Below are 10,985 nucleotides of genomic sequence, written 5' to 3'. Positions count from 1 at the left end.
TCACCCTTTGCGGGGCTTGCCGGGGGCCTGCTGTCCGCTCCCCGCCTCAGCCCCAGTATCGGGTTTTGACCGGTTTATGGGACTCTTCGCTGAGGTTTTCGACCTGCTTGAAACCCCTGGCTCTGCGGAGGGTTTCCAGCCCTCCGGTTAATGAACGGTGTGTAGCAGGAACTCCTCAATATGAACGTGAAAGAGCTTGTCTGGCCTAGCTTTGGTCAGCTGTGTGCTCAGCAGCCTGCGTTCTGGAGGTCTGCCCTGCAGAGGGGAGCTGCTGCTTAGCATGATAGCCGTTTTTCTTTTAGGCAGCTTTATTGACTTTGACAAGGAACCGAGGTGCCGCCACCTATGCCCAGACACTCCATAATATCCCTGAGACCCAAGTCACCACTCTGGACAATGGTCTCCGTGTAGCTTCAGAGGAGTCCAATCAGCCAACATGTACGGTAAGGTTAAGATAGATTGAGGGCATACTTGAAACAGTCAGCCTTGCCTTTGGAAGACCAGTCTGCAGCTGGTCTTCCAAAAGTGACAAACCCCTATTTGAACCGAATCTTTTGACAGAGACCCTGCTACTTCTTTTTGTTAATTGGTGGGATTAATGTAGCAGTAGAAGGCCTAGCCTGGCTTTGTATAAGTCTGTAGTCGAGCTTTTGCGCTCTACGAGTTTTCTCAGCCTTACAGTTTTTGTGTAAGCATTAAGTGGCCAGTAGTAGTTATATCTCTGGCAAAACTAGCAAAGGCTTTTGCAGAGCTGCTAGACAAAAAGTCAAAATGTGTACGGGAAACAGTTGCTGGTGCTTGTTCTTATTTTGGTGCTACTAGTGCAATGTCTGTGGAGGAGACTTCTTGTCCCTGCTGTTATATTTGTGGCATGAGGCTTGAGCATGCTGTTTGTTTTCTTTTCTAATATGTGTACTTGATGCTTTTGCTGTTAGGTGGGTGTGTGGATTGGGGTAGGGAGCCGCCATGAAGACGAGAAGAACAACGGGGCTGGTTACTTCCTGGAACATCTGGCCTTTAAGGTAAGGAGGTATGCTAGGTCTGGCACAGGACTGCGTGGAGAGCTGTTCTAAATATTTGCTTATATATTGTGCTTTCGCTTCAGAGGCTGTAGCTGATAAAAGAGAGTGCAAACTGGGTCATCTGAGTCCCAGAGACTTTGCACATAGTATAAAAATAAACTTCAAAAGGCACCTAGCCTTTATGGTGCTCTTTGTTTGAATATGTGGCAACTTGCAAGCATGCGTGAATTAAGGCAACTCTTATTTACTAGTTGGTATTTTCCTTCTTAAAGGAAAAAAAGTTTTAAGTTACAAGTGAGACTGAGTCTGATGCTGTGGTTCCAATCCCTGACCATTGCAGCCACTGTGTAGTGCACATATAGGACTATGTTATGAAGCATGTTTCTTCGGGTTAGCAGGCAGAGCTCAAAGCAGCGTTTCCTGTAGCCATTTATTTTTCTTTAGTTTTCTTAGCGGACCAGCAAAATTTAGAGGCTACAGCTCTTACTTTTCTAATAGTGTAAGTGTCTGCTGAACAGCCCTAAGGCAGAAGGCATCTAAGCCTGGAGCTTGCTGACTCGAGTCCAGCCTGTGCCATCATAGGCAACTGCAGCATCTGGCTTGTTCCTTAAGAGATGAGCTCTGTATTAGAAAGTAGTTTTCTGCTCCTATTCTGGCTTCTTCTGAATATTGCTGCTTGGCTAGCTAGAAACCTGCTTACTTTTGGTTTAGGCTTGTTCTTGGTTCACTTCCACTGATGTGATCTTCAGCCGCTGTTGTCTCTTAGTGTAGGTCTTCTCCTTCCCTGCTGGGTTTTTACTGGTCTTTCCAAATATGCTTCGACCGTCCTTTAGCTAGAGTAAATAAGCCAAGTTTTAAATCTCTTGTTTTCTGCACTTGCTCTTGGCTTTTATGAATTACGTGACAGGTTTTATTGTTTTAGGTCCTTATTGCTCTTTTCCTTGCTTTAGTTCTGCCCGAGAGGGAAATCTGTTCATTTCATAATTGTGTTTATCTTTTTTCTTTAGGGCACAAAGAAGCGTCCTTGCGCTGCCTTTGAGAAGGAGGTGGAGAGTATGGGTGCTCACCTGAATGGGTACACCTCACGGGAGCAGACTGCCTATTACATAAAAGCCTTGTCCAAGGACATGCCCAAAGGTAGGATGGCCAGCAGGCAAAGTCTGATTCAGAGGTTAAGGATGAAGCAAGTGCATGTGCTTGTGTTTCTCCCACCAGCATCCTTTCTAACAACAGACATGGGAATGAAGTTATATCTGAGCAGTAAATTGGAGGTTCTAGTTGGTAGTTGAAGAGAGCACTGCCATGACATGGTGCTTCAAGGATGCAAGTTCATGTGTTCCTAAAACTGGTTTTGCAAAACTCGTGTTATGTCAGGCTGCACTATATTGCCAGGGGGGAGAGGGGGGTTTCAGTAGTTTGTGTTTGTCTTATGGAGCTGAGAAACTGAGGTCAGCAACAGCTATTGTGTCAGCAGTGCTCAGTGTAGCTCTTGCGGGTGTTGCTTGTGCTCTGTACTACCATGTGCAGGCTCTTTGGCTCTGTTTTGTCCAGAGGCGATGATTTGAGTCAGAGCTATGGGCCCTGCTGTAGATGTGGGCTACGCTGTAGATGTCACAAGCTCTCTGTAAGGATTCAGCGTGTTTCTGCAACAGTACCCTGCTTCTGACATGCTTCACCTTCTGCAGTTGTTGCCTGCTTTCCGCTGGCAGTGATGCTTGGCAAGCTGATTTGGAGACTTCATGCTAAAACAGTGTTGTTTGTCCCTCTCTGATGCTGTGGGAATGTGTAGTACTCATCTCCATTATGTTGCATCCCCTCCCCAGTGTGGTTTGTTGCTCACTCCTCTTGCGGTGCCGCAGCTGCCTGTGTGTCTTTTCTCCTTTCAGCAGCACTGGGTAGCAGTCAGCAGCGGGATTGCTAACGTAGGAAATGTGTTGCAGTTGTAGAGCTTCTGGCTGACATTGTGCAGAACTGCGCACTGGAGGAGTCTCAAATTGAGAAGGAACGTGGTGTCATCCTTCAGGAGTTGAAAGAAATCGACAACGACCTGACAGATGTTACCTTTGATTACCTTCATGCCACTGCTTTCCAGGGGACTGCACTGGCCCGCACTGTTGAGGGGACCACAGAGAACATCAAGTGAGCAACAGGCTGGATGTGGTACACAGCCCGTAGGTTCAGTCCTTGGGGTACACGACTGCTGCTTCTCAGTAGTGGTGACTGCACGAGGAAACAGTCTATACAGACGTGATCTGTGCCCGTGGGCTTCTCATTGTGTCTTGACTGTGTTTTCCCCGTTGGTGCTAGTGAAAGCATAATGCTGCACATGTTCTTCTCTAGAATCCTCCTCACGCAAGATGTAAGGTTGGTAAGGCCAGGTTAAACCTTCTCCCGTACTTGTCAATTTGACACTGTTAGAGAAATTAAGAGCTAGGGGTGCTCATTAAAGCAGCAGCCTTGAGCATACACACCTGTTAGGGCACCGGTAGCTCAGTACTCTCTAGTCTGTATTGAAGTCTATCCTTAACTCTCCATCTTGGCCACCGTTTTGTGTTTTCTGTGTTCCGGAATTAGAGCACAGCGAAAGCACAGACAGTGCAGTCTTGCTTCTAAAAAGTATTGTTACCGTACAACTAAGAGAATCGACAACATCACTGCTGTCTCTGCACTGTGAACTTGCTTCTCCTAAGCCTCTCATCCCTCCAACTCAGAGATGCTGATATACTGGGTCTCTCTGTGTTCTTTCTAGGCATTTGACTCGAGCAGACCTAGCTTCGTATGTTGATACTCACTTCAAGGCACCTCGTATGGTCCTGGCAGCTGCTGGAGGTAAGTTCTAGATCCTTGTGACTCTGGGAAGCCTGGCTGTTTTCAAGCTGGTGATCAAACCCCTGTCACACATCTCTAATGTAAAATCATATGATTTTGTTAAATGAAGTTGTTTGAGACTGCAAATCTCTCTCTTTCCCATTGCCAGGTATTTCCCACAAAGAGCTGGTAGATGTAGCTAGGCAACACTTCAGTGGAGTGCCTTTTACATACAAAGATGATGCTGTGCCTGTCCTCCCACGCTGTCGCTTCACAGGGAGTGAGGTAAAGTTGTTCTGGTACCAAACAAAACAAGCAGCTGTTGCCAAACTGTTGAATGAATGTGAAACCAGTTATAGCTGCTTCTGAGAGAAAAAAACTGTTTGTATATCTCAGAGAAATTGTGATGCAGCATCTTAGTAGTGCCTCCGTGTTCTGTTCTTGGGGCTTATTGCCACAATGTGTTGGGTTTTAGATAGGACCCAAATCTATTAGGAAAGTGAGGCTGTTGTTCACATCATCTGCTGGAAAACTCATGTCGGAGCAGCTGGTTTCTGCTCAGTAGTGCCTGAGACTATTTCATTTCACTGGGATAACATCAAGTCCTCCAGTTTGTCAACCTGGCATTGCAGCGGGCTGCAGACAAAGCCACAGTGCTCATGCATGTCTTCCCTGCTCCTTGATGATTTTCTAGATCCGTGCCAGAGATGATGCTCTGCCCGTTGCCCATATTGCTCTTGCTGTGGAGGGGCCAGGATGGGCTGATCCAGATAATGTTGTCCTCAATGTGGCTAATGCTATCATTGGACGCTATGACCGCACGTTTGGAGGTGGCAAGGTAAGAGGCTTGTGAGCGGGAGATCCTGGAGCCTTTTAATATGAAATACTACGGAGACCCTGGGTGAATGTGCTTTATGGGAGGCTGTTGTGGTTAGCTTCCAACTGTGAAGTGGTCAGGAGTCTGGAAAGTAGGATAGAAGTGTAATCGAGGCTAATTCAGGACAGTTCTTAAGAGGTGATGCTAGGGGATGAACTGAGCCTTCTCTGCTAAGTTTGGAAGAGGTTTAGCTGATGAATTCTCAGCAGCTTATTCCTACCCTCACAAACTAACCACTCAGTGGGGGCAGTGATGGAAGGAGGACAGAGCAGTCTATAGTCTCATGATGCAAGCTTGTCTTACAACTGCAAAGCAGATGGAACTTGTTTAAAACCCCAATGTTACATCCATTCTCATCTGAAACCTGTCTGGCCTGCCTAACTGTGCTAACCTCTGCTACTGGGAGACCTTGCACTTCCCATTTTCTCCCACTCCTACAGTGGTATGCATACCAGCTTCTAATCTGCGGTTGGGAAAGGAAATGGTTTTGCTGGATGGACTCTTAGGCTATTGTCTGTGGCGTTTCCACCAGTGAATCTCATCTGTTGACCACATGAAGGGCCTAAATTAAGCTCTCCTTCAGCAAAGTGTTCCGCTCTGTCTTGTCTGTGGTCTTTGTGAAAATAGCTCAGTTGGAAAGAATTTGAGCTGTGAGGAAGCTGTAAGACTGAAATGGCTGATGGTATCTCCTTATTTACAGAATCAGTCCAGCAGGCTGGCTACGCTTGCTGTGGAGCATAATCTCTGCCACAGTTTCCAGACATTCAACACCTCTTACTCTGATACTGGCCTCTTCGGTTTCCATTTTGTTTCCGATCCTCTGTCCATAGATGATATGCTGTATTGTGCTCAGGGGGAGTGGTAAGTACAACTTCGGCAAAAGTTCCTGTTTAAGATCTGACCCTCTTGTGGGAGACTGAGCTGGTGGGCAGTGTGTTAGGTCTTCAGAGCGCTGTGTCTCTGTGTGAATTCTCAGTAACTCACATTCTGGTTAAGAGATCCTGTAAGTGGTTTCTGTAAATGTCTTGGGATGTGGCTTTTGAGGATCTATTTTAATCCCTTAGGGCTCTTCAGGTCTTTTGTTTGTGCGTCCAAGTATTAGCACTGAGGCTTTGTTGTTGGTTTTTTTTTTATATATAAGTGATATCATTCCTTAGAGACAAGGCTTTCCCAGGTGCCCAAGAGACACATCTCTGTTGTCTTGTTAAACTTGAGCAAAGCAGGCAGAGTTCCTGCCTGTTGTGTTGTGGCTGATAAATGCCCTGCTGCTGGAGTCATGACACTGTTTGGAGGCCTTCTGTCTGTCCGTCTTATTGTATACATGTATATTGCAGTAATGGTTCGAGGCTACATCTGAGATTCAGAGCTGAGCCGTGCTGTGTATGGAGCAGATGGAGTTAGCCCTTGCTCTAGAGACACTGCAGTTGGCAGGGGAGGAAGGGATTTAGCAGCTGGAGTCCAAACAGACTCTGTAGAACTGTCTTGTTCTTTCAGCATCAGTTTCCATAGCAGCTTGCCATGCGTGGGAATAGCTGACATGCCTTCCTTCTCTTGTGATAGCGTACCGCAGACTGCTTGCCGCTGTGCCTGATGGGCAAGCTAGAGCCGGCATTAGGGCTGCTTAGACCTTTGTGAGTGTAACTCGGCATGTTACCTGCTGGCTGATATCCCCTGCCTGTAAGCTTGAGCTCTTTCTCTCGCCTCCTGCTGTTCAGTGCTCCCCAGTTCTTAGCTGCTCTGCAGTGATCAAGAATGAATCTCAAGCCTGCAAGACAAGTGATGTTGATAATAGCTTATTTCTGCAGAGGCTTGGGAAAGGGAGGAAATGCTTTCTGTCTGAGCAGACAAACATTTTTAAGAGTTTTAGTGGTCTTTCCATCTCCTCTCCAGGATGCGTCTGTGCACTAGTACCACAGAGTCAGAGGTGAAGAGAGCCAAGAACTATCTCCGAAATGCTATGGTGGCTCAACTGGATGGTATGTTCTGGTTTATGGATTGACCACTGCGCAGCTTTCAGAGGGTTACCGCTTATGTCTCTCCTGGGGAACAAGAGCTCTGCTGGACATTGCAGTACAGATGCTGGCAGGCACTGGGCAAAACTTCCTTTCCCCTGCTCTGCGTTCCTTCTGCCATGTTGTCAAAGCAGCTGACTCCAGCCTGCTGCGCTCCAGCCTAGCTCTGACTCTGTAAACTTCTAGTCGTTCTGTTGCTGAGAGTGAATAACATGCTGCCTGGTGAAGTTATAATTGAGACCCTCAAACTGCTCTGGTTTGGCTGTAACACTTTGGAGACCGGTGAAGCAATCTTTGTATTGCTTAACTCCTGCCGGAGCTGCTTTTAGAATGGTAACTGTGACTGGTACTTCATTAGAAGCTGGTTTAACGGCTGGAGTTGCTTCTATCTGCTTTGATGATTGGGCTGTGCAATTCTGGAAGGCTTTCTGCTGTGCTGACCATGTGATATCTTCAATATCTAGGTACTACACCAGTGTGTGAGAATATTGGAAGCCATCTCTTAAACTACGGACGCCGTATCCCTCTGGAGGAATGGGATGCCAGGATCGCTGTAGGTATCTGTTTGTTTTGGTTGGGGTACCTGAGCATGATTGGTGTCAGCATTTTCGGGCCTTAGTTTGCTGCAGTAGCATGAGACTTGCTTATCCCTTAGTCAAGCTGCCTGGAGTCCAGGCAGTCAGCTCACTGACACAAATATGTCAGAATCTCTGGCATAGACTCAGTGTATCCTGTGTCCCTGTGGCTGGATTCAGTCCATCCCAGAAAGAGGGCATACGCCTGTGTTAAGCAGCATAACTTGAAATTCCTTTAACAGTTTCCCTAGAGGTGGCCAGCATCTAGTTTGTGTAATTCTGTAGCCACTGTATCCCTTGGAAGGCTTCAGAGTTTGGACTGCCATGTCTTCTGTACCCTCAGAAAAATGCACTGTGTAGAACATTAGCCATCCTTGCAGACAAGAGCTGTACAGTTGGTGCAGATGGCCCCCAAGGGTCTGACCATATCTTTTTAATGGTCTTGATATGTAATGGCAACAGTAACTTCCAACTTTGAGAAATGCAGGTCTGCTAGAAGGGTCATTAATTGCTTGTTTGATATTTATTAGGCCGTTGATGCAAGAATGGTGAGAGAGGTCTGCAGTAAATACATTTATGACAAATGCCCAGCAATTGCAGCAGTTGGTAAGTAGTATGCAGCAATTAGTACATGGTAGCTCAAAACACAGGAAAGGGGTCAAGAGCTGAGTGGAAGTGAGCTGCAGGCACCTTTCACGTGTCTCTTCTGGCCTCCTAACCACTCTGGTTCTTTGCTGATATCCTCCTACCTCTGCACGTTAGATGTGCCAAGGCCCATTTGCCAGGAGATCAAACCTGCAGGTGATGGAGATGCAGTGGCAGCGAGCTGCTGGCTGTCCTCCCATCTCTCTACTTGCTGTGGAGCCATGACTAAGATTGGGAGTCCCATAGCTGGGTGCGGGCCCAGCGGCGTCTGCCAGGTGTCCTTACCCTGGGGTCATGGTGGTTTATGTAAGGGAAGTGAAGGGACCTGATTGTCTTGTGCTGCTCTGGCATGTCTGTCTGGCCAAGGACAAATCCTCTCGGAAAACCTGCCTGAGCAGCTCAGCTCCGCTCTGCTGCCTCCTTCCTGTGTGTTGTGGATTCCCCTCCTCCATGCAGCTGTTTCCTCTGGCCTTCAAAGTGGAGCAGCCTGGAAAAGGGAGATGGTTTTTGAACAGGAAGTTGGAATGAACTAGCCAAAATGTCCATGACTTGGTGGCTCCCTGTATTTCATACTTCTGTGTGGAGCTGTACTGTGCATTGTGGAGCAGTGCAAGAAAACAACTTACTCTGAGGATACAAGTAATGGTTTCTCTGTCAGGAGATGGTATCTGCTGGTTTTCCTGATGCAGGTTTGAGCTGTAGTTGCCTGGTTTTGTGTGTAGCTGCTCTGGATTGTGAGCACAGTCTGCCACCATCTGCTTTAAGGCCATGGGAAACTGCACGGGGATTTTAACTACATCTGCAGTGACTAACTCTTGTTCTGTTCACTCAGGTCCCATTGAACAGCTCTTGGATTACAACCGTATCCGCAGTGCCATGTACTGGATCCGTTTCTAGGACGTGTCCCTGCAGGTTGGAAATAGTGAAGCTGTGGACTGTGACAGGTTCCCTCTGGCTCTGAATGTCTTGTGCACCAGGGGCAAGATGAGTCCCATCAAAATGGCTGCCTTCTCGATGTTAAATGTATAAAAATAAATATATCCTATATGGAGTTGGTTCTGCTGAGAGTTGCCTGTGTCTTGCTGGGTCATGTATGTAGACATAGTTAATCTTGCCAAATTCGTGAGATACTGGACCAATCAGTCTTGATTTGTCAGGGCTCGTGCTAGAATCTTGTCTGTGTGTCTGTCTGCAGCCCAGCCTCCTCTGTCCTGAGCTGGCAGTGTCCTGGTTCAGAGGTCTTGTCTTTAGGCTGGTTGAAGGAAGTCTTTCCACTGGTATGAGGCTGCCAGGGTATCTCTAGCCATTTCCCCTGTGCCCTTCTGTGCAGGCGGCAGCGTGGTCAAACTTGGGCTGTAGCATTGCTGCTTGTGCAGACCTAAGAAAAAAGGGCCCTCGCCTGAGGGGACCTCTGTGCTCTCCTGCTCGTCGGGGAGATCAAAACGTATCTGTGGAAAGTTGGTCGTCTTCCTGTCCCTGGGGTGTGGTGGTGTGTTTCTGGCCTGGCTGTTTGTGACCCTCTTGTTGGAGTGACTGCCTCTGTGGTACGGGTAGTTTGTGCAACCCCTCTCTCCCTAATCAGTTATAGACAAAACTGGTTGGCTGAGTTCCCACCATCTATTGAAACTGGTGAAGGTGATCAGCCCGGCCTTGCCTGATGCCGCCTCAGTACAATTGAAGTGGTTGTCTCTAGCAGAGTCGGGATGGTATGAGGAGCTGGAGCTGTTGCTAGACAAACATCTTGCCAGAGCCTATATGGGGATGTGTTACCTCTCATCTTAAGCTTCATGGTTATCTCAACCAGCTCAATAATGAGCAGAGATTGTTGTGGAGTATGTTGGTGTTGGTCTACACATTCCTCTTGCAGATGAGCCTCCATCTATGCAGTAGCTGAGAAGCTGCTGACTGAAGTGTAGGGTGACCTAGCCTATACCTGGAACATAATCTCTAGGTCTGAATAGTTGAAAGAGCTACCCAGGCCTTTCTGCTTTTTCTGGTGTTAATCTGGTTGTTGGTCCCTTGTCTCGCCTCTGGGAAGCTGGAACATGGAACAGATAGGATGAAACTGAGCAAGGGGGATGGAGAAAAGCTTCCCACCAGGTGGCACTAGCCTGTCACAGCTACCCTTGGAAGCTGCGAGGTACTCCTGTTTAATTTTTGTCTTTGGGATAAATCTCCCTGGGATTCTCATTTAATTTCCAGGTGCTGCCCTGACAAGTGGGATTTAAAAATAGTGTAAAAGTTTCTAGGAGTTAGTCATTACACTTGAGACTAATCCAGTGTACTAAATCATTTGTGCTGAATCTGGCTTCTTGATGAGAGAGTCAGTGTGTCTGAACTCATTGCGTATACTAGGCAAGTTGGAAACTGTTAAATGTTCTTGATGCAATTTGGGTTTAACTAGCGTCGCAAGCTCTGGCTCGTTACAAGTGCACTGAGGGCTGAAAAACTAAACAAGCTTACTTACGCCTCAAGCCTTGTGGAACCAATAAATGATTCCGTCTTGGTTTTGTGACTGCAATCAGGCTGTAATCCTCTTTTGTCTTCCATTGCTATATATTTCCCCCCCCCAGGTGAGCTTCCAGGGTGTTTTGCAGTTGGTGAGAAATACAAGGAAAGGGAGATGTACATCCTTGCTTTAGCATTTCCTACAGGTTTTCTTCTCTGGAGGTATCTGCTTGGGAATGGTTGTTTTCCTTGAGTAATTCCCCAGGCCCTCCTGCACTACTTTGTACTAGGAACAGATTCAAACCCCTCTGCAACTGCTGCTTTCCAAATTGCTCTGTTTCTCTGCAAAAGCAGCAGGCTGGCTGCGCTGAGCAGCATGCTCCCAGCACTTCAGCAAGGACTAATGCCCACTCCCTCCTGACCAAGAGGCTGGAGCTCTGCGAGGGTGGCTGGCTTACGCAGCGTTAGAGGGTATTTTGTAGATGCCTTTATCCATGTAGAAATCTGAGTATCTGGGCTGACCTGGACTAGGAACCGTGCCCTGGTGAGTGGCATTGGATGCAGAGCGCTGTTGGGTGCCTGCTAGCAGCTAGGAGTC

The 10,985-nt window shown here is 47.4% G+C and overlaps 2 protein-coding genes across 2 annotated transcripts in view; both read left to right on the top strand.

The window, feature by feature from the left end:
* CELSR3 (cadherin EGF LAG seven-pass G-type receptor 3) overlaps nucleotides 1–1,562 on the top strand; it is a gene marked incomplete at its 5' end in the record, with an annotated part of 49,680 nt that extends 48,118 nt beyond the window's left edge. Inside the window, 3 exons of the mRNA XM_019473433.1 lie at nucleotides 303–443; nucleotides 936–1,022; nucleotides 1,521–1,562. Of these exons, the coding sequence (XP_019328978.1) occupies nucleotides 303–443; nucleotides 936–1,022; nucleotides 1,521–1,562 (270 nt within the window). The remainder of the gene's footprint in view (nucleotides 1–302; nucleotides 444–935; nucleotides 1,023–1,520) is intronic.
* On the top strand, nucleotides 284–9,005 carry LOC103903368 (cytochrome b-c1 complex subunit 1, mitochondrial). Its single transcript, XM_019473468.1, has 12 exons — nucleotides 284–443; nucleotides 936–1,022; nucleotides 2,030–2,159; nucleotides 2,963–3,161; nucleotides 3,772–3,851; nucleotides 4,000–4,115; nucleotides 4,525–4,668; nucleotides 5,408–5,568; nucleotides 6,598–6,683; nucleotides 7,184–7,272; nucleotides 7,825–7,900; nucleotides 8,772–9,005. The coding sequence occupies exons 3-12, from the start codon at nucleotides 2,078–2,080 to the stop codon at nucleotides 8,834–8,836; spliced, it is 1,098 nt and encodes a 365-aa protein (XP_019329013.1). The 5' UTR covers nucleotides 284–443; nucleotides 936–1,022; nucleotides 2,030–2,077; the 3' UTR covers nucleotides 8,837–9,005.
* Nucleotides 9,006–10,985: the final 1,980 nt, after the last annotated feature.

Source organism: Aptenodytes forsteri, unplaced genomic scaffold, assembly GCF_000699145.1.
Source record: "Aptenodytes forsteri isolate BGI_AS27 unplaced genomic scaffold, ASM69914v1 Scaffold53, whole genome shotgun sequence".
NCBI lineage: Eukaryota > Metazoa > Chordata > Aves > Sphenisciformes > Spheniscidae > Aptenodytes > Aptenodytes forsteri.
The sequence above is the reverse complement of the archived record's forward strand: the minus strand, read 5'-3'. Positions and strand labels throughout refer to the sequence as shown.

Bases quoted from the DNA above. Each gene is read 5' to 3' on its own strand.
- LOC103903368 (XM_019473468.1), top strand. From the start codon at position 2,078: ATGGGTGCTCACCTGAATGGGTACACCTCACGGGAGCAGACTGCCTAT. The intron at 6,684-7,183 runs GTATGTTCTGGT...TTCAATATCTAG, and splicing joins TATGGTGGCTCAACTGGATG to GTACTACACCAGTGTGTGAG. The intron at 7,901-8,771 runs GTAAGTAGTATG...CTGTTCACTCAG, and splicing joins CCCAGCAATTGCAGCAGTTG to GTCCCATTGAACAGCTCTTG.